The 22,101-nt window shown below is 51.4% G+C and overlaps 1 protein-coding gene across 1 annotated transcript in view; it reads right to left on the bottom strand.

Moving 5' to 3' along the window:
* CRISPLD2 (cysteine rich secretory protein LCCL domain containing 2) overlaps positions 1–22,101 on the bottom strand; it is a 65,531-nt gene that overhangs the window by 3,873 nt on the left and 39,557 nt on the right. The window contains exons 11-14 of the mRNA XM_044761110.2: positions 21,435–21,478; positions 19,808–19,880; positions 16,926–17,001; positions 9,306–9,439 (exon numbers count right to left, since the gene is read on the bottom strand). Coding sequence (XP_044617045.1) covers positions 9,306–9,439; positions 16,926–17,001; positions 19,808–19,880; positions 21,435–21,478 — 327 coding nt within the window. The remainder of the gene's footprint in view (positions 1–9,305; positions 9,440–16,925; positions 17,002–19,807; positions 19,881–21,434; positions 21,479–22,101) is intronic.

The raw sequence follows: 22,101 nt of genomic DNA, 5'->3' as shown, positions 1-22,101 counted from the left end.
CCTGCATAGTATTCCATCATGATTAAGTATTATGATACAGTTAACTGGGTCCCTCTGAATGGATATTTAGTTGTTTCTAATCTTTTGCTTTTGCAAACAATGTTGCAGAGAACAACCGTGTCCAGGAGACTGTATTCATACGGACGAGAGCACCTGTGGACAAGCTCCTGGGGGGGAATTGCTGGATCAAAGGAACATGCCTTTGGAACTTGGGCAGCTTGCCAAACTGCCCCCCATAAGGTCATACCCATTGACCACCCCCCCATCAATGCGCGAGGCAGCCTGTTTAACCCACGTGCTGGCCAGCATGGCACGGTATCTAGTTTTCTGTTCTCAGCCAAGAGAATGGCATCCAGATAGAGTTTTAATTTGTATTTTGTTCACTCTGGATGAGTTTGAGCAGAAGATCAACAGCCCCGCACGGTTGAGGAGCACAGTTCCCTTCAGAGCAGCCCCCTTCAGACAAGAGGAACCCCAACTGGAAAACGCCAGACTAGACAGATGGCCTCGCCCTCGCAGACTGCTCGGCAAGGTCCTCAATCCTCGGGGAGAGGCTGCTTGGGGTCCCTGGCCTGTCCCCCTCTCCCCCAGGTGGCTTTGTGCTTTTGGCTCCCCTGGGGTTGAACTTGTGAAACGTGTATCCAATGGGAGTCCTTGGCGGGATGGCGCTGTGAGGAGAAGCCAAGAGCCCAGACACAGCGAAGGCTCGGCCGCGGCGGCCTCTGTGCTGGCGGCTCCTCACCAGACCACGCTGGGGAGATGGGCTGGGGCCCGCAGGGGCTGGGGTTACCCAGCTGCCCGGCTGGTTTCTGGAAAGCCCAGTTCCAGGGCCCTCCTCAGGGCTGCAAGATTTTCTTGGATTCCCTGCCCGAATGAATAGTCTGGAAGAACCACCCAGAGCCACAATGCCCTCGGCCACTCCACGTGGTGGGCAAGCCGCGCTGGGGAAAATCACCAGGGTTTGGGTCTCTGACTCACTACGGGACAGTCTATGGAGGGGCAGTGGGGTCTCCCATTCCCAGGGCCCCAAAAGCCCAGGGACAAGGGGGCCGTCAGGCTGTCGTCCAGACAGGTACCCCAAGGTTCCTGGATGTCTTTCCCAGACCTAGACAGCATCCCCATCAGACAACCCATCCACCCAGCAGGCACGAGCAGGCCCCATGGAACTGGGTGTGTATTTCATAACACAGCAAACCGTGTGCTGATGACGCTGGGCGTCGATGTGACGACCCCAGATGTCGGTCCCACCCACCACCACAGGCAAAAAAATCCTGCAGGTTTGGGTAGCTCAAAGTGCCTTCGGCGAGTCCCTATTTGTCCACACCGCGAACGCTTAGTAAACTGCAGCTCCGCTGGGTAAGGTGACGGTCGTGCATGTTTGATGAAAAACAGGTGACGTGACAAATTATAAAATAACCTCCTTGTCTAAATCTTGCCTCTGATTCTCTTTCTGGATTAGTCTGTAACTCCCATACATGTATGAAGGGAGTGCAAATTGGTGCAGCATTTCTGGGCAATTTTCATAAAAGGTATTGAACAATTTTCACAGAGGAGATTGAACAATTTTCATAAAGGGTATGAAAAATCCCTCAACCAGTTCGGAACCAATTGCTGAACGCAGCGATTTCTCCGTCACTCAACCAGTGTTTACTGAGGACCTACTATGTGCTGGTGACGGGGCTGGGTGTCAGGGACAGGGGTTAACAAAACTGAAGGGGTTCTTGCCTTCATGGAGCTTACAGGCTGGGGATGGGAGATAAACAGCTAAATATGGGTGAGAAGTAATTTCAGAGGGTAGCGGGTCCTGGGGAAAACAACACGGGGGGATGAGATCAGATCAGATCGCTGAGGAGGAGGCGATTATAGACTCGACAGTAGGAGAACGCTTCCTCGGGGAGGTGGCGTCTGTGTGTAGATCTGAATGACAAGGGGACCCAGCCACAGGAATATGCAGGAGCAGGGAGGGTCCAGGGGTGGAAAACAGGAGGTGCAAAGGCCCTGGGGTGAGAACGAACTCGGTGTGGTCGAGGAGCAGAGAGAAGGCTGGTGAGGTGGAGCATTGTAATGAGGAGGAGCAATGAGCTGGAGTGTGGAGAAGCGGCAGGGGTGGCGTCATGTGTGGCCCTGTGTGGTAAGCGGAGGGGGTTTTATTCTTATCACAAGGGAAAGCCCCAGGGGGCAGGGCTTAAACAGGACCGTGCCTTACAGAAGGAGACCGATCGGGCGGCTGTGGCTGTTGTACTCAAAGGAAGTTACCTAAAGAAGTTGTCAGGAAGTGAGGGCTTGTGCAAGGACGTTCTTTGCAGAGTTGCTTACGACAGTGAAAGACAAACAGGAAGCAGCCGGATGCCCATCAACCTGGTAAAGAAATGATGGTCCATCCGCACAGTGGAATGAAAGAGAGAGAGAGAGAGGGGAAGGGAGGGAGGGAGGAAAAAGGAAAGGAGAAGATATTTGCAAATCGTATATCCAAAAAGGGGTTAATACCTAAAATATATAAAGAACTCATACAACTCAACAACAAAACAACCCAATTAAACAAATGGGCAGAGGATCTAAACAGACATTTCTCCAAAGAAGATACCAGATGGCCAACAGGCGCATGAAAAGATGCTCAACATCACTAATTATTAGGGAAATGCAAATCAAAACCACAATGAGATATCACCTCCTGCCCGTCAGAATGGCTATAATTAACAAGATAAGAAATAACAAGTGTGGGAGAGGGTGTGGAGAGAAGGGGACCCTCATACAGAGCTGGGGGGAGTGCAAACTGGTGCAGCCACTATGGAAAACAGTATGGAGATGTCTCAAAAAACTAAAAATAGAAATACCATAGGACCCAGCTATCCCACTACTGGGTACCTACCCAAAGAACAAGAAAACACTAATTCGAAAAGATACCTGCACCCCTATGTTCATCGCAGCATTATTCACAATAGCCAATATGTGGAAACAACCCAAGTGCCCATCAAGGGAGGAAGAAAGAAGATGTGGTATATATACAGTGGAATACTATTCAGCCATAAAAAGATGAAATCTTGTCATTTTCAACAACATGGCTGGACCTTGAGGGTATTATGTTAACGGAAATAAGCCAGACAGAGAAAGGTAAATACCGTATGATGTCACTCACATGTGGAAGATAAACAAACACACAGAAAAAGAGAACAGAGTGGTTACCAAAGGGGAGGGTGCTGGGGGTGGGCGAAAGGGGTAAAGGGGCCCGCATGTATGGTGACAGATAAAACCTAGACCATTGGGGGTGAGCACGACGCAGTCTACACAGAGACATATAATAATGGACACCTGAAATTACTCAACGGTATAAACCAATATGACCTCAATAAATAAATAAATGAAAGAATTAAAAAAAAATAGAAGGAAGAAAGAAGGAGAAAGAAAGAAAGAGAAAGAGAAAAAGAAAGTAAAAGAAAACCACCACAAAACTTCCCTTGTTAACTGGGGGATTGGCCTGGAACCTTCCGGGCAGTTCCCTCCAGCTGATCTGTTTGAGCTGAGCTGTGACAAGGGCCCTCTGGGAAGGCCCAGTGTCTGCAGCCTCGGGTGGTGTCCCCACTCAGCCCTGGTTGGTGATTCCCCGCCTTCTGATGGCCACTCGCCTCTCCATGCTCGCAGCTCCGCCCGGCACCCGCGTCCCACACGACAGAGGCTGCCCCGATCCTTACGCCATCTTACTCCGGCCCTTCCTCGCAGCCACCCTACGAGATCTCGGAGGTTCTTCCCGCTTGCAGAAAGGGAAGCAAGGCTTGGAGAGGTGACGCAATTTGCCCCAAATCGAACACCTGTTCCAGGTGCAGCCGGGATGTGGACCCAGGTCTGTCCAGGCTCTGAGACCCTTTGGTGACCACTGTCCTGGACAGAGGGGCCGTGGCCACACCATCCCTGAGGACGACATCGGCCAACCCAGATCACAGTGCCGGGCTCAGATGCCGGCAGCCCCCCGGGAGGCGGGAGGGCACAGGTGCACAAGGGGCCGCAAGCACAGGGCTCGTCCTCACCAGTCAAAATCCCTCAGGGATGGACCGATCACCGTGTGCGCCACACGACACAGACTGGGTTAAAGAGGCAGGAAGCTGGCTGCTCTGGAGCAGAGTGTGTGTCCGGGAGGACCGAGGAATCGTCCATGGAGTCATGGAACCCAGTGTGAGAGGAGAGCAGAAGAGGGGCACTTGATCGCTTAGCCCTGAGCTAACTGCTGCCAATCCTCCTCTTTTTGCTGAGGAAGAGTGGCCCTGAGCTAACATCTGAGCCCGTCTTCCTCTACTTTATATGTGGGACACCTACCACAGCATGGCATGCCAAGTGGTGCCATGTCTGCACCCGGGATCCAAACTGGTGAACCCTGGGCCGCCGAAGCGGAACATGTGAACTTAACCGCTGCGCCCCCGGCGTCCCAGTTTTTAAATGCATTTTATTACTAAGAACTATCATTTATCCGCACAAATATGTACTTACGTGTATATATACATGTGTGTATATATATTTTTTTTTTTTTTAAGGATTCTCTTTTCTCCCAGAGTCTCAGCCTCTACTGATCTTTCAGGAAAACTCAAGAGCCAGACATAGTCTCAGATCTTGTGTGTAGGCCTGGGGCTGGTGAGCCCATTTCTCTGAGCCTCAGTTTCCACACCCGTAAGGCAGGGTCCATGAAGTACCCACTGCTTAGGGACCCTGTGAGCGTGGCCGAGCTCCTCCAGGCTCGGCGTCTGGGTCAGCGCTGCATGGCGAGCGGTGGGCCATGGGCCATGAAAGCCGTCATTCCAGTGAGGCTCCAACCTCATTCTCCCGTCAGGAAAACCAGGACGGGCCCGGCACACGGTGGGGACACACACGCGAGGAACGACTTATCCACGTAAAAGCCCAAACCCCAGGGAACTGTCAAACCGCCTCGTCTCAGTTCCTGGAATATGAAACGCCTTTTAGGGAAAAAAGCTTTGGAACAGTGTGTATAGTGCGACCTCCATTTTGATTTTCATGCGTGTTGCATGTGCACAGGGGAAACAGGCCTGGGAAAGCTATAAATGAACAATCAGAGGTTAACAGGGTGCCTGCGGGGACTCATTTTCTACTCCATAGACTTATTATTAAATAGTAAGTGTGTATTTCTTTTCTAGTAAATATTTTTTAACTTCGAAATAAGTGTACCTTATAGCACAGTCAGGCTCGCCCTGGCCCCTTCTGGGAGGGGCCTGTGCCCCAAGCTCAGTGACTTGTCTGTGGTGAGGAGTCACATGTGTTGGTTAAGAGCATGGATGCTGGGACAGGCAACCGGGTTCAAGTCCTGGCTCTGCCACTTGCTGGCTAGGTGACCTCAGGCAAGTTGCTTGACCTCTCTGTGCCTCCCTTTCCTTACTGATAAAATGGGGATAAATGTAGTCCCTGCCTCATGGGACTGCTGGGGGGATTAGAGGAGCTAATGTGTGTACAGACCGTAGAACACCAGGAAATGGGGAGAGGAAGGGAAACCCACTGTCTGCACAGCAGAGGGAACCTAACACTCCAGCCTTGGTCCAGCCCGACCCGGACCTTGAACAACTGAAACGTGGCTCGCCCACACTGAGATGTGCTCTACGGGCAAGACACACGCTAGATCTCCAAGATCTTATTTTTAAAAAATGCAAATTTATCAGTATTTTTTCTATTGATACATATTGAAATGATAATTTTTTGATACATTGGATTAAATAAAATATATTCTAAATTTCCTTTCTGTTTCTTTTTACTGTGGCTATTAGAAACTGTAGGAGCCAGCTCTGATGGCCTAGTGGATAAAGTTCAGTGCCCTCCACTTTGGGCCCAGGTTCGGTTCCTGGGTGCAGAACCACACCACCCGTCTGTCTGTAGCCATGCTGTGGTGGCATCCCACATAGAAGAACTAGAAAGCTTACAACAAGAACATACAACTATGCACTGGGGCTTCGGGGAGGAAAAAAGAGAGGAAGATTGGCAACAGATGTTAACTCAGGGTGACTCTTCCCCAGCAAAAAAAAAAAAAAAAAGACAAAGAAACTTTATAATCCCATATGTGGCTCAGAGTCCACATCTGCTGGACATGCCACAGTAGACAGAAGCCCCTGAGGATGGGGAGTTTTGTCTCTTCTGTCCCTGCTGTGGCCCCAGCCCCTAGGACAGTGCTGGGCACCCAGGAGCTGCCCCATAAACGCTAGTGGAGTGAATCCCCAATCGGATGAAAGTCCATCATATATACACTACCTCCCTCTCTCTACAGGTTTGTTTGTCAAAACCAAGAGGCCCAGAATGTTATCTGTCACTGTTTGTCTATTTCCCAATCTCTCTGTGCAATGTCTTTGAAACTGCTCCTGGCCTAAGGAAAACTCCTGCTCTGATTTTCATCTACATGTCCAGCTTCTTCCTGAGAATATTCGGATAGACCCCAATCCCAGCAGTCAAAGCGCTCCCGGGCCTCTCTCCCCTCCTCTGCTGTGCCTCATGGGCACGTGTGTGAGAGAGAAGGCGCCTGTCCTCTTGCATTGTCCCCATTCTGCACGGTCCTCTTTCAAAACTTTCAGGAAATCCTCTTCTAGAAAAACACTATTGCTAAACTAAAGCTGAGCCACTCCTGGCCGGCGTGCTGAGAACTCCGTCCAGGAGGGTTTTGTGTGTTCGTGTGATTAACTGAGGATGCCCTATATTTAGAACACAGTTTGCTGTGAATGGATCCCAGTGCGTCCAGTATCCACATCTCTTGGGACCCACTGTAACCGCTCTGGGGTCCCAGCAGACGTTGGGGACAGAGCCACCCTCTTGGTTCCCACAGTCCCTAATGGGAACAGGCTCCAGGGAAATTTCTCAGCCCTGGTCTCTGTGCCGAGGGCTGCTGAGGTCCCATCGAAACAAGAGGAGGATGGGGCATGGCCATGCCCAAGGCCTCAGAGGTCTTTGCTGGAGCCCCCGTCACCAAGGAGGTGCCTCCAGACAGTAGGACGGGGCCCTGCTTGAAATGCTCTGCCCTCTGCCCTCCCTCAGCGACAGTGGCGGAGCCACCGCATTCTGGGGGTTGCAACAGATCTTCGAAGTTGTGTCATAGCAACGAGGGTCCCCGGATTTATCGGACGCTTGCTCTGACCCACCCTAAGTGCTTAGCACAGACTATCTCAATTAATCCTCATGGTGACCATTTGACAGAGGACGGACCGAGGCAGGGGACACTGCCCGCCCATGGACACCCAGTGGAGCAGGGTCCCAAATGCCACGGGAGCCATGTGCCCTCCTGGCCTGGCCGCTTCCCTCCATGTGAGCAGGGGGACTCCAGCATCTCGGTGTCTGTGGATCCCGGCTGGGCCTGGCCCACAGTGAATGTGTAGTGAAGGAATGACCCTTAATCACAAACGATCAGAATCAGGTGTGGCTCCAACCATGTGCCAGGGACACGGCAACCTTCGCGTCAACCTTCCAGCTGCGGCTGCCGTCCTCCAGCCTGCGCCAGGCCCCTGGAGGGCGCGTTCCCACACAGACCGCCAGCCCACCCCCGGAGTTTCTGATTCAGAAACTCTGGGATCTGCGTTTCTAGCAAGCTCCGCTGGTTCGGATGCTGCTGGTCTGGAGAGCCCACTTTGAGACCCTCCGTCTTCCCACCACCCCAGGGGGTGGGTGCTATCATTTTTCCCTTTATCAGTGAGGAAGCTGAGGCACAGAAAGGTTGAGTAACTGGCTCAAGCATCGTCACAGACTCCAGGACGAGGGGGGAAGAGTCTGAGAAGGAGGGTGGCAGAGGCTCCACTCTGGGGTCTAAAATCACTCACTGAGGTCCTTCTGACGGTGCAGAGGGCCCAGCCACTGTGGGGCCTGGGAGAGCTGCCTCGAAGACACTTATGATGACAGCGGCAATTCGGGTGGGTCCCCGGGAAGAGAGAAAGAACCACCGGCTTCCTCCGGTGGGGGTGGGGGGATTGACAGTGGGAAAGAAGCCACTTTGGGGACCCGCTCTCGGTCCTCTGTTCTCCCCAGACACCCACCTGTGGGGGCCGCACAATCGGCCCTCGTGGGCAGCCAGGCCGAGAGAACAAGGGGCCGGCCCACCCTGCTGGCCCCCGCTTCTCATGAGGACCGGCTCCTCTCACAGGGGGAAAAAGAGCCCCAGAGGTGGGTGTCCTGGGATTTCTTTCCAGCCCATCCAGGAAATTCCACCTAATCAGCTGCTTCGTTTCCCTCCCATTAAATCAATGGAATTTCCCTTCATTAAGCTTTTCCCAAACAAAGCTTGCAAACTTTGAAGGAGAAAATGCAGAACTGTTAACTCTAGCTGTTCGGGGCCGAGGCAGTCGCTGGGCAGGGGCCCCCGGGAAGAGATGCGTGTGACTCGGGCGCCACCGGATTCGGCAGCGTCTCCTCGCACAGCGCCGTCCGAGGAGGATGGAAGGGTGGGGTGGGCGCAAGGCTCCGCGGGAACACGGACGCCTGTGCCTCATGGGGCCCAGCACCTTTGGTGCGCTCAATTCTATGCCCCTTCTCCAAAGAGGGCCCTCAAATAGAAACCCTCAGCTCTCGCCCGTCACGGGCTGAATGGTGTCCCTTGTGCCAATTCAGATGGTGAAGTCCCAACCCTCAGGGCCTCAGACCGTGGCTGGAGCTGGAGACTGGGCCTTTAAAGAGGTGACTCAGTGAAAACGAGGTCATGAGGGTGACCCTGAATCCACCAGGACGGGTGTCCTCAGAAGCAGAGCCAGGTGGCACCTCAGTTAATCCTCCCATCGCCCCCAGGAAGCAGACACCACTGTCACCCCGACATCACAGGTGAGAAGACCGAGGCTCAAGGAAATCTGGGGGCTTCGGTAAGGCCCCAGAGCTGGTCGGGACCTAGACCCGCTGGACCCCACGCTCTCTGCTCTTATTTATGTGACGATATGAACTTACGTTATTATATAGCCGCGTATAACCGTCATGTAACCACAACTTGATCTCACTGTTTTGTGGGGGGAAAATACGCACATGGAAAAAGGACCAGAGGGACACACACCCAAACTCTAGCAGGAACTCCCCCGGGGGACAGGTCATGGATGACTATTTCTCTTCGGGCTTATCTGATGTTACTAAATTTTCTACGAGAACAGGCATTGGTAAGAGAAAGAAAAAAAGTGCTTCTTTTGAAAAAAGAAAGGAAGAGAAGGGAACGGGCTTGTCCTGGGTGTTCCGGAGAGAGAGCACGCAAGTGGGCCCAGGTTTTATCTTAAAGGGCTCCTTCTTTGGCCTTCCCCCCAGGCCCCCCCCAGGGGCCACCGCTGCAGGCCTCGGGCGCCACGAGTCGGGGAAGAACGCCCTACCTTTCAGACTGGACTCCGTTCCTGAGCGAGCCCACGTAGATCTTCTTCTTGTCCACGGGCATCACGTCCACGTAGCCCCCGCTCTCGTTCCTGATGACCCCCGCGTGCACGGCTGCCTTACAGATGCTCGAAGTCTGAAAGTGAAAAAAGAGCTGTGGTCAGGGTCAAGGAGGTCGGGCCCCTGAGGGAAGCCCTACTGGGGGGTCAGCCATTCCTTGGCCCCCTGGTTTGGGGGGCGTTGACCATGTCGACCCCTAGGCAATGCCCACGACCACCTTGAGTCCTCAGTGGCCATTCCAGAGTGACAGGCATCATTCATTCATTTATTCATTTGTTGAGCAAATGTTTTCTGAGCACCTGCTATGTACCAGGCACTGGAGAAGATGCGGGGGACTTCAGCAGGGAACAAAATAAAGACCCTGCTTTCACGGAGTTGAGCAAGACAGACAGGTTAACAAACACACAAACTAGCAACTCCAGCTAAGAAGAAAATAAACCCAGATCATGAGATAAAGTGACTGGGTGGAGGGGCTCTTCCAGAACAGTCCATCAGGGAAGACTGCTCTTGGTGGACACTCAAGCTTAGATCTGAATGACAAAAAGGAACCGGCCACAGCCACGGGAATATCACTGAGCAGAGCACGCCAGGCAGAGGCAGCAGCTTGTGCAAAGGCCCTGGGGTAGGAGAGAACTCGTCAAGTCCAAGGGACAGAAAGAGAGCCAGGTGGCTGGAATATGGTGAGTCAGGATGAGTGTGGCGGGAGAGGCAGGAGAGGTGACCAGGGGCCAATCACGTGGGGCTGTGAGGGCCACAGGGGAGTTTGGGTTTGCTCCTGGTGCCAGGGAGCTGCTGGTTTTTAAGGAGGAGCAGGATGTACCGTTTTCTGAAGTCATAGAGTAGTCCCATTCCTGGGGAATAAAACCCTGGAGTTCGACTTTCATTAGGGCCTTAACTTATCCAATAGAAAAACAGTCCTCAGGAGGGACTGTCTGAGGGTAATTCAGCAACAATTCTCAAAGGTGGGGAAACTCATTCAGAGGTGGGACAGCTGGTGCTCCCGGAAGACGCAGGCTGCTGGGCCTGACCTGACCTGCTGACGCAGAATCTCCCAGACGAGGGCCAGGCGATGCTGACGCACATTCCAGGTTAAGGACCAGCAAGTAAGGCCCTCCTGCAGCTTTGTGATCCCTTCACCCGGCCTGCGCCAACATCCCACACCGGCCTCGGCAGTGGGTCTCAACCTTCACTGCGGCTCAGAGCCCCACGCGGCCTCCTCGCTCAGTGACAACATCCAGCTCCCCTGACCTCTCCGACCCCCGCTGGATTCAGTTGCTCTGGGGCGAAGCTCGAGATTCAGCATCTTCAACACTGGCCAGGTGACTCTCAGGGGCAGCCGGGGCTGCACACGTGGGCGGACCTAATCCCCTCGAGGGGTGAACGGCCTCCTCCACAGGAAGCAGCGTTCACACTGACTCTGAGCTGATCACACACCAGGCCCGGGGCTGCGGGCCCTTCCACTTATTATCTCATTTAATGTTCCAATGAGATGGGTGACTTCCCATCTTACGGACCAGAAAACATGAGCTCAGGAGGATTCAATGCTCTTGCCGAGGCCACGTGGACAGTTAATGGTTCAGTAGAAATTGCAACTGAGGTCTGGCTGAGTGCAAAGTCCATCCTTCTCTGGTCAGCAGAATAATGGCCCCCAAATGCGTCCACATCCTCATGCCCAGAGCCTGTGAACATGCGACCTGACGTGGCAAAAGGACACATGTGACTCAGTTAAGAACAAATTGAGATGGGGAGATCCCTGGACTGTCCAGGTGGGCCCAGGGGAATCACAGGGTCCTTCGAAGGAGACAGGAGGGTCAGAGTCAGAGTGAGGCAGCACGAGAAAGCGTCCACTGGCCATTGCTGGCCTTGCAGAGGGGGGAAGGGGCCACAGGCCAAGGGATGTAGGCGGCCTCTAGAAATCGAAAAAGGCAAGAAAACGGATTTTCCTCTAAAATCTCCAGAAGGAATGAAGCCCTGCTGACACCTTGACGTCGGCCTGGTGAGCCCTGTGTTGGACTCTGCCCCCCAGAACTGTAAGGGAATAAATCCGCGTTGTTTTAGCTCCCAGGTTTGTGGTCATTTCTTACAGCGGTGGGAGGGACCCCATAGAGCTTTGAACCACGGTCTTCGAACAAAAACGTCCTATTAATTAAGCTCCTTATGTTTGATGACTTCTAATTATACAGAAAACAGAGTCACCAGGAGAATCACCCCAGTGGCAGCTGGCACTGTGCTCGACCAGGGCTCACGGAGTCAGATGCTCAGTCTGGCTCAGAAACCTGCCAACTTGAAGAGAAAAAATCAGACCCGACGTCTACAGGGCAGGAAGGCTGCCTCCACCCCGCCTTTATTCACGACCTAGTGATTTGTGTCCACATCTGTGTCCTTCCCGGGGGGCTTACCCTGTGGACACTGTGTGTCAAGGGGGGACAGGCAGACAGGTCAGGTTAGCCATCCTCGTGTGGTGCATGGAGTGGAGGGCAGAGGCCACTGCTGACCGTGTCCCGAGTTTGAAAACTTCAACACCACCAAGGCAACAGGTGACCCAGCAGGAGGGCGGGTCTGGGCTTTGCTGTCTGTCCGTGCCACCCCTCTGCACAGCACCCGGGTCACAACGATGACCTATAGCGTGAGCAAGGTCCCAACCGCTGGTTAACAGAGCCGGCACCTCCTTCGCGAAAAGAGCAAGAGAGTGAAGAAGACAGACTGCGTATGACTCCACTTATAAGACGTATCAAAAGAAGTCAAATTCAGAGAAACAGAAAGCAGAGGAGCGGCCACCAGGGGCTGGGGGAGGAACAGAGGGGTGCTGTTCAACGGGTGCAGAGTTTCAGATTTGCAAGATGACAAACTGGAGATCTGTTGCACAATGATGAGAATATACTCAACACCACCAAACTGCTCACTTAAAAAATGGTTAAGAGGGAAATTTTATGTTATGCGTATTTTACGACGATGAGAGGCAGACAGAGGAGGAGAGAGAGAGGGGAGAATTACCCCAAGCCCAGGGGAGGATGCTTTTGAGAAGTACTCGGGGCATCCTCGAGAACGCTCAGCCCAGCCTCTGCCCCTGGCACAGCCCTCTGAGTCCCTTTGTTTTCCTGTCCTTACGACTGTTCCTGGCCCATCCGTGTCTGGAAGAAGTGCCCTGAGCTGTCCTTTGAATGGCACGAGCAACTCTTCTAGCAAGTTCTAACACCAGACCTGAGTGGATGGGCTGAAGTGGGCTCTCTGATGACACCGATTTGAAACACCCACTGGAGCGGCACCTGTTACGGCTCAGACCCCGCAGCCCGATCAGAGACTGCAGCATCTCCTCCTCGAGGGGTCCGCCCTCCAGACGGTCAGCTCCGGCCTCGTCCTTCAGAAACCAGGTCATTCCAGAGACGGCGCTGGTTATGTACAAGAAGAAAAACTCCTTCACAGCAGAAGGCCCCACCCTGTCTGTTCCCTGGGAAGTTAATACTGCTGGCAACCAGGTGGAAAGTCTTGGAGCCAATACACACATTCCCACCAGAGCCTGGAGAACTGGGTTTCTTGCTTTCCAAGACGGATTCACCTGGAGCAGCTAAAGGCCAGTTTTCTTAACCCCGCGCTAACACATCTTGTCTTCTTCAATAAATAAATTAAACGCCTGAGGGCAGGGTTCCTCAGCCCAGAGTGGGCTCCCCAGGGTCCGTGAGGCCCTGAAGTGGCCAGCAGAACTCTGTGAGCCCACGGGGTCTGCATGAACACCCCTGCTTTCAGCCCCGAGCACAGGACCCCCTCGGTCCCAGGCAAACCAGCACAGCCGGTCACGCTGTCTGCCCAAGGAAGCCCTTTTTTTTTTTTTTTTTTTTTTTGCCTGGAGGAAGGATCCACAACTTTCCAGTTCTCAAAGGGGTCTGTGCCCCTAAAGATTAAGACGCAGTAAGTGTGCAGCCATCTCAAAGAGAAGAGGGAGACTTCTGAAACGAGACGATCATTCTAGAATCCCTCTAGATTTGCCGTTAGCCAAGCTGAGCTTTGTAAACGAGCACAAACACCCTCATTGTTCTCCCTGGCAGGCGGAACCGGCATTTTTTTCTGTCTTTCTGGACACTGCTCGCTCTGCTGACCGAGTTACCAGAAGTGAGGCCCCCGGGCCGTTTCCACTGGAGCCCAGAAGAGGGGCTTGTCCCGGACGCGCCTCCTGCAGGCCCCACATAGGGAGGCGCATCCTCTTGACCAAATGCCACCAAGAGACAGCACGCTTCAGCTTCGCGCCCTGTGACGGTGCCCTCTCTGCCTCCCGTCCCTGGGGCGTTTCTGGCCACCAGTGGCACAGAAGCTTTCCCTGAGAACATCGAGCCATGGCTTATGAAAATGAAAACCTCACACCCACTGCCAGATCTTTCTCAGGCAGTGGGCCCAGTTCCCGTCCGTTATCAACACGCACATCTGCAACCGCTGACGTCCAGCAAACACCGGCTTTCCCTTTTCTCCCTCCTTCCACCCACAACTCTCCTCTTGCTGAGCTCCCTTCCATAAAGATACAAGCTCGCCGCTCTCTCTTCTCAGGGCCCGAAGCAACACAGATATCTGAACAATTTTTAATAAGTGTTATTAGCAGAGATGTGGTCTCAGGGATGCTGGAAACCAATCCTGCCTCCAGCACTTGTTGGCTGTGTGGCCTGGGATGGCCTATCTGAACCCCAGAGCCTCTATTCTCTTAATATAAAGTGGGGATCATCATAGGCAACCTTTTTGATCATTTACAAAGATGGCCCTGTCCTGTTTCACAGGGTTTGATACAGTAATATCCCAATAACCCCACAAGGCAAATATTTATTATTATTATTATTAATTATTATTATTATTATTATTATTCCCTCTTAACAGATGGCACATTGAGGTTCAGGGTGGTTAAATGATTTGCCCCAAATCACTCAGCTGGCACACAGCAGAGCCAGGACTGTCCCCTGAGCCAGCAAGATGTACAGTATTGTACACGGGACAGCAATAGCCAAAAAGGGCTGTCGTGAAGATGAAATAAGATCAAGGGCCGAAGGCAGGCATGCACACAGTCAGTGCTAAACAGATGTTAGTTAATAAGACAAATACCACCATCATAGTCATCGCTGTCACCATCACTATTATCAAAAATTCTCAAGGGACTGTCCTCTCTAAGCCAGCGGTCCTCAAAGCGTGGTCCCCAGACCAGCAGCATCAGTGTCACCCGGGAACATGTTAAAAATGCAGATTCTGTGGCCCCACCCCAGACTGTCTGAGCCAGAAACACTGGGGGTGGGGCCGGAATCTGTTGGAACAAGCCCTTGGGGGTTCGGAGGCACAAGTCAGAATTTATCCACCCACCCAGGGAGTCAGGAAGGACAGATGAGAGAGCTGAGGTTCCGGGGAGGCAAGGCCTGCCCATCATCCCACAAGCGGGAAAGGTCACGGCTGGGGCTTAAACCTGCGGCTTCTGACCCAGCCTGTGCCCTCTGGGCTCCACCCTGATGCTCTTCCTGCCTGCAGCTCCTCATAAAGTGCGGGGTCTGCCAAGCAACGCCCTCTGCGTGAGCAGGCAGGAGCTGCAGGCCCCGTTAGGCCCTTCGAAGGTCTCGAGACGATGCTCTCAAAACAAATCTCTTAGCTAAACAGACATTTTCCAAAGGCATCATCATTTCCCAGAATACAGAATGACCTAGAAACCACGGCCAGAAAAGAGCCTCTGAAATGGAGGTGGCTTTCTCCCCTCCCTCCTTCCTTCCTTCCCACTCTCGCCCTCTTTTTTGCTCTTTCTTTCTCCCTTCCTTCTTTCTTATATTTTCCAGAGAGCTGTTTAAGCACTGACTACTACAGTATCTTCACGTATGTATTCCTTCAACAAACATTAACTGAGCAATTATTGTGTAACAAGCCCTGTCACGAGCACTGTGGTTCCAAAAACTCAAAACTCCAGTGAACAAGTCAGTTAAAGACTGAGTATAGGTTTCCACCCACATCCTTGTCCACATGAATGTAATAAAGAGTGAAGGTGCATTTAAACAAAGCAGAACAGAGCAGAAGAACAGAGCCTAAGGCAAGACACAGCCTCATCTGTGTGTCACCTTTGCCATGTGCGAGCTGTGTGATTTGCGCAAGGCTATTCTGAGCCTCATTTTCCTTCTCTGTAAGATGGGGAAAATAATATCTAGAGATGGTGTTTTTAAACAACCTAAAACATAGTAAAAGGAAGCTTTATATTATTACTAAATTTTTATCTAGTTTTCCTTGCATTTCTAACCTTTTTTTTTTTTTTTTTTTTGCTTTATAGGTTTAGCTGCTGTGTTGTTTGGTGCATACAGATTCGATTTTCATATTTTCATAAATTATACCTTTTGTGGCATTGCATAATGAATTGCACTGTCCCATTCAGTACGTTTACCCTTAAATTTCACTTTATCAGATAGCAATATTGCCACTCCTGCTTTATTTCTTTGCTTCTTCATATTTGGCTGGAATCACTTGGCCCATCCCTTTATTTTTAACTCATTTTAAAATCAAAGTCTCTGTCTTTCAAGAGCAGACTTTGGTTCAGACATTTAGTATAACGACTTGCATACATTATTTTATTCCTTCATTAAACTTTTAGAATTCAATTTTGTCCAACAGTTGTTGAGATGAAAAAAGACGCACTTAAAGAGGAAAGAAAAAAGATGGGGAGAAAAGTTGGGCCAAGAAGGTTGCTTTGACCTTACAGAACTCAGTGACCTCGCATTTCCAGGAATCGGGGACAAACGAAGGCAGATGGAGGGAAAGATGGTGGTGGTGGATGGGGAGAGCTATAAAATGAAGACAAGAAAAGGCTGAGGAAAAATAGAAATGAGTGGAGCTGAGCTAACCATGGAATTTAGATCTTGAAGATTCGCTGGCCTAGAAAATCCCAGTTGGGTCCTTCTCCAGAGAGGTGAGGCTTGGCAAGAAGACCGCGCGGGCTGTGGGGCAGAGCTGTGACCACATTCACTTCTTCTGGGCCACCATGTCCTTAAATTCTGGGTAACTAGATGGGACAGACTACGTTTGGGAGGGTTCACTTAAGAGAATCGGGCTAAAGCTTCCTTGCTAAAGTAGGAGGGAAATGCTGAAGAGCAGACTCCAATGCCACGTGAGTGGCTTTTAACAAGTAGTAAATTTGTGTAATTTATATCCTGTGTGCTTCTAGGTTAGTGTGTACACAGCCAAAAGAAATGCAGCGAGTAGAGTGGGCCAGAATCTAGAAATGCATCAGGAGACCTGGAAAGATTTTTAAACAGCTGGGGAAATGAATACGTGATGCATGAAAGCTTACACATTAAAAACGCATGTCATCGGGGCGGCAGGATTCAATTCACCAAACTACGAAGACATCTGTGTAAGAGGAGGCAGACCTGCACACACAGGCGCAAGCACTAACATCCCTACAAATGGGGAAACCAGGGCAATGGTGGCAGAAACGAGTGGTCCCAATTTAGCTGGAGGCACGGAATGGGATCTCAGGCTCCTGGTATCCAGACCTCGGAACATGGTTTCTGAGGTCCTAAGGGGCTTTGAGAGGTGGTCACTGAAAATGCCAGCATACTCACGTCTGCATAGATGTTGGACCCAAACACGGGAGCCCAGTAGGATGGCTCATCTTTGCAGTACGCCGAACAACGAACTCTGGAAAACAAGAAGCATCTGTGTGATGACTATGATCAACAGAAAACAAACCTTCTTGACAAACAGCTGGCCCTCTCTTTGAATTTCAAGATCTGAGTATACAGATGAAAGGAAACTCTTTAAGAAAAAAATGTACTTTTCCCACCCTAGCAGTGGTAAAGATATTCTCCCACTCCTTAAACAGTGCATATAGAATTTTAAAAAACCCATACAACAGGATACACACAAACAACATGGCGAGTGGGAAGAAATATCTGAGAGAGGTGGGTATGAGATTGTAAGCCTGTACTTCCCCTTCTGGGTGTTGGCCAATTCCTACCGTGGGCACATGATGGAGATTATAATCAATAGACTTTTTCAAAGGCCACTTCCCTGTGTCGGGGAGGAAAGGGTGGAGGGCCCTCACCTCCGTGAGTCACAGAAAATTCCAGGGAGGGGGCCCTGATAACCTGAGGTAGAAAGGGTTAGATCACCGCTGCGTCAGTGGCCACACTGCCCCCCACCACGGGCAGAGCGGGGGAGGACAGCGCCTCAACTGGAAATGGGTGGACCCTAGGTGGTTTGAGAGATTCAAACCAGGAAAAAGCATGAGCTTTAACTAATAAAAGGTCTTTTGTCTTGATCTGGAACAGCACAAAAGGGCTGCAACCCAGGGACCAAAAAACCAAAATGGCAGCCAGAAGCCATCTGGCCCCAAGACAGGCAGGATTCTGGGAGGGAAGAAAGCCAGGCAAAGGAACTGAGCAGTTGAAACGGTCCAGGGCCGGGAGAGGGCAGGGGTGGGCGGAGAGAAAGAGGACGTGTGTGTGAGATTTAAAAAAACAAAAAAAGAATTTGTGTAAGAATGTTCTTTCCTACTTCTTCTAGAGTGGCAGGCCAAATACTTATGTTTTGGATACTCATCCTACGCCGAGTTTTTCTTCTTGTTTGTTTGTATTTTCCAAAAGTATTTCCTTCTGCTTCTCTTTCATATTTAGGGAAGTTTACTAAAAGGTCGTTATCCCCACTTGAACATTCCAGGGAGATTCGAGTGGTGGTGGAGGCGGCCGGGGGAGCCAGTGAGAAAGCTCCAGGGGCAACATGAGAGCCAAGCAGGGAGTCAGGCCCCTCTGGTCTCTCCTCACCCCACCCTCCTGGGGCTTTCCCTCTCAACCTCAAGGGTCTCCTCCTATTAGTTTCAAAATCAGTCTTTCTCTTCCAGGATCCATAGGCCTCTGGGCCCAGGATGAGGGTTCCCAGGATGCTACACGGCCCGCTTCAGAGAGAACCTCATGGGTCGCTCAGAGACAAGCGTTCCCAGGACATCCTTGAGTTTGTTATGATGACTCATCCTCCAAAAACCAGCCAACTAAGGCTTGGGCAGACACATTGAGACCTGCTCCCCAGACAGACGAACTGTGGTACATCCACAGAATGGAACACCACACGGCAACATGAAAGAATCAACCACTGATACGCTCAACAAGACAGAGAATCCCAAAAGCATTACGCAGAGTGAAAGAAGCCAGACGCAGAAGTCCACACATTGTTGATGAGGATCGAGGCTGCCCCAGCCCCAGGGAGAAGCCCAAGGCGTCCTGCCCTAATACCCATCTACATCATCCTCTGGGAAGCAGGGATGTCCTGACCTGATCCATCTGATTTGTATCCAAAGTTATAGGACCATCAGATACCCAGACCCCACCCACACTGATACCATTTTAACGACTTTTTCCATGATCTTTCCTTTGTCTTGTAAAGAAATAGCTCACATAGCTATGCCTTATAAATTTAGCTCTAACCCTCAAGGCATTGCAGCTCTTCACTGCCCATGGGTCCTGTCCCCACGCTATTCTCTGAATAAGGGAGCACTACTGCCAGACCTCGAGAGTCCAAGAAATCTTTCCTTCGACTCCTCAATTCACTGAGCCTGCATCACTGTGACGGCTCCATTTATAGGAAATTCTAGAAACGGCAAAACTACAGTGACAGAAAGGAGATCAGCGGTTGGCACGGGCACAGGTGGGAGGTGGAGGGAGGGGGACCGACGACAAGCGAACTTTCTGGGGTGATGGAAACGTGCTCTGTCTTGATTGACCGCGTACGTTTGTCAAAATCCATCGAGTTGCATACTTCTAATGGCTGGATTTTACTGTGGGCAAATTATACCGCAGAAAAAGGCTGGGTTTTAAGGAGCTGATTCTAAAGTGATCCATAAAAAATATCCCAGATGGAGCAGAAGAATCAACGAGCTGACTGAGAGGGGACAAGCGGCGCCAGCTTCCAGAGTTCTAGATTGATCTAAGAGACCAAGAATGACAAACTCGAGGTCTGCACGAGGGAGCCAAGGAAGAGCTTAGTGGCAAAGGAAGTCACTTCTACACGCACAAGTGCTCTCTTCCTTGAGGCAAGGTCACATCTAGAGGGACAAAGCCATTTCCTCAGCTAAGCTCCCTAGAGCATGGCTCCGGGGTCTAGCTGCACCCTGGGCTCACCCAGAAGCTTTTAAAGATGCCGACACCCTGCTGGGCCACCCCCAGAGACTGGGATTTCTGTGATCTGGGCAGGGGGCCCCCGGAATTTGTTCTTTTCATGCCCCTCAGGCAATTCCAACGTGCAGCCAAGGGTGAGAACTAGCCGTCTCAGGGGAAGGTCTGGAGGGTCCTTGACTTTGAGCACGAAGCAACTGCTTTCCTGGGTGGACACATAGTAGGGCCACACCTAGAACTCAGTCATGCTTTGCTGCCATGAGGTGGCCCCCAACCCGGCAGGGCGCCTTCTTCTCTTAGCCCCCCAGTTTGCAACACCAGACGCCGGTGGGCCTTACCTTGGACAGTGGGTCCCCGTCTTCACAAATGGGCAGAGCTGGGCGACGGTGGTGTAGCAGTCCAGGTCCTGCACTGTGGACAGGAGCACGTGGGGAAAGGGTCAGGTCGTGGCAAGCCTGGGCCTCAGACTACCAGCCTATGAAATGGGCTGCTGGACAACTCGGCCCTCAGGGCTCAGTGGGCCTCGAACAGACCTGGCAGGAGAACCCAGCAGGTGCCAAGCCCCACTGCCCCGGCACCTCCCCCTGGGGCCACTCAGGGGATGAGACAAACCCACAGCCTGAGTGTCTTTACAGGGCAAGGGTGTTAGCACCCTCGCTCGTTTCTCATTGGGACCAACAGTTCTTCTCATTTGCATAGTGCTTTTCACTTGGAAGCCTTCCTCCTACTTGATCACGTTGGATGCTCAGGTATTATTCCAATTATACAGATGAGCAAACTGAGGTCCGGAAAAGCTGAGCCCTCCCAGCCCGCTGGAGACTGCACAGGATGTGGGCGAGAGCCCAGGATCCCGACGCCCAGTCTAGAGCCCTTCTTGAGGGTCACGCGTTGTGTTCAAACAGTGTAAGAAAGCGGTTCTGTCCTGGCCACCTCGGCCCCCGACAGCACGTCTGCCTCTAGTCCAGGGTTCAGCAAACTCTTTCTTAAAGGGCCAGCGAGCAAATGTTTCCAGCCCTGTGGTCTGTGCTGTAACGACTCGACTCTGCTGTTCAGCAGAAACCTGCCATGTGTCAAGGAATGGGTGTGGCCATGTGCCGATAAAACTTTATTTACAAAAGCAGATGGCAGGCAAGATGTGGCCCTGAGGGCGGCCAGTTGCAGGTCCAGCCTATCACTTGGTGGGGCCCGGGATCTACGTAGCAACCCAACAAAGGGGACTGGTCTAGCACCCAGGGGCTGCTCTACAGCGAGATGCCAGGGAGGTCATTAAAATTAGGTTTGGATGCCACTTAAAGGCACAGACGTATCTTCCTGATGCATTATTATTTGAAAAAAATCAGGATGCCAACCTTACATAATTCCGTTTCCATTTTTTAAAGTATATCAATGTGTCTATCACCAATGTACATACTCTTAATACATAGGGAAAATAAACTATAAAGGTATCCACCAAAATGTTCAGAGTGGTCATCTCTGGGTGGTGGAATTCAGGTCAAGCCCTTTGTTCACATGCCACATACCTCCCCACATTTCCCTCTCTTGTCCATGGCAGACATTACTAATCTGTCAAGCTCTGTTTTCTGCTGAGCCCAGAACGAGGCCTCAGAATCCTTCTCAACACAATGGTCCAGGGACCCACTAGCAATCAACAGAAACTGATGCTCCTGATGCAGCTTCTTAGCTACTCCAGACCCAGGCATTACTATTTCTGTGACATTCGGCTGGGAACCCCAGGCCTGTGCTTCCGGTTTAGCAAACTAGGGCCAATGCTGAGTTCAGACATGTTTAGAAACCAGTTGAAGGACCTCTTTAAAGAACCCCTTTAAATAGTCTTTACAATGCTGCGAACGGCAACGTCAGCCAGCATGATAAACATGAAATCAATAACTAAGCAGAACGCGATTTCCAGGGACACCCAAGAGACCCGGGTCCTATGGTCACATGAGAAAACACCGGCCAGCTTACCTTTCACCTTTGACACCGTGAAGGAGCTGGAAGACTTGTATTTGCTGTGAAAACAGAACAGTGGGTCAGTGCAAGCAGAATCACTTCTAAAAGCTGCCTCCTTATTGACAGCCTCGACCACACATTTTCCTACTTGTTTCCCATCAGCCCGAAAGTTCTTAGAACATTCTAGAGCGGGATCTGGAAGGAGAACATTCTAGAGCAGGGCTCGTTGACCCTCTTAATGCCAGGACCCCGCTGGGAGCCTGGAGAAGCCTATGGACCCCTTCTCAGAATAATGACTCTAAAAGGCATACAAGAAATTTAAAAGATTAAATCATTTCTTAGTGATATCACCATCAAAGTATTGAAACAACTCTGTGTTAGGGGAACAGCGGGGCTTCTTGGCATTAAAAACAGAACCTAGAGGCGGCTGTCCTAAGCACTGTCACTTCAGAGTAACGACAGCATAGACCGCGTGTCGAGATGTTGGCAGCGAGTGGGTTTCCGCCGTGAGGCAGCCACCGGCCCTGCTAACGCCCCCCAGGTTTGGGGCCAAGGTTCATGATGAGGAAATACTACATTTCAACGAGAGATTAGTAAAAACAAAGCTTTAGTTTGCCCTGCGTTGATGTTCGGAGACTCCGTGGGTGCTAAAACGTGAAGAACATCACTCTAGAGGCAAACA

This window comes from Equus asinus, chromosome 28 (assembly GCF_041296235.1).
Source record: "Equus asinus isolate D_3611 breed Donkey chromosome 28, EquAss-T2T_v2, whole genome shotgun sequence".
Lineage (NCBI taxonomy): Eukaryota > Metazoa > Chordata > Mammalia > Perissodactyla > Equidae > Equus > Equus asinus.
Note: the sequence above shows the minus strand (reverse complement) of the source record. Positions and strands in the feature narration are given on the sequence as shown.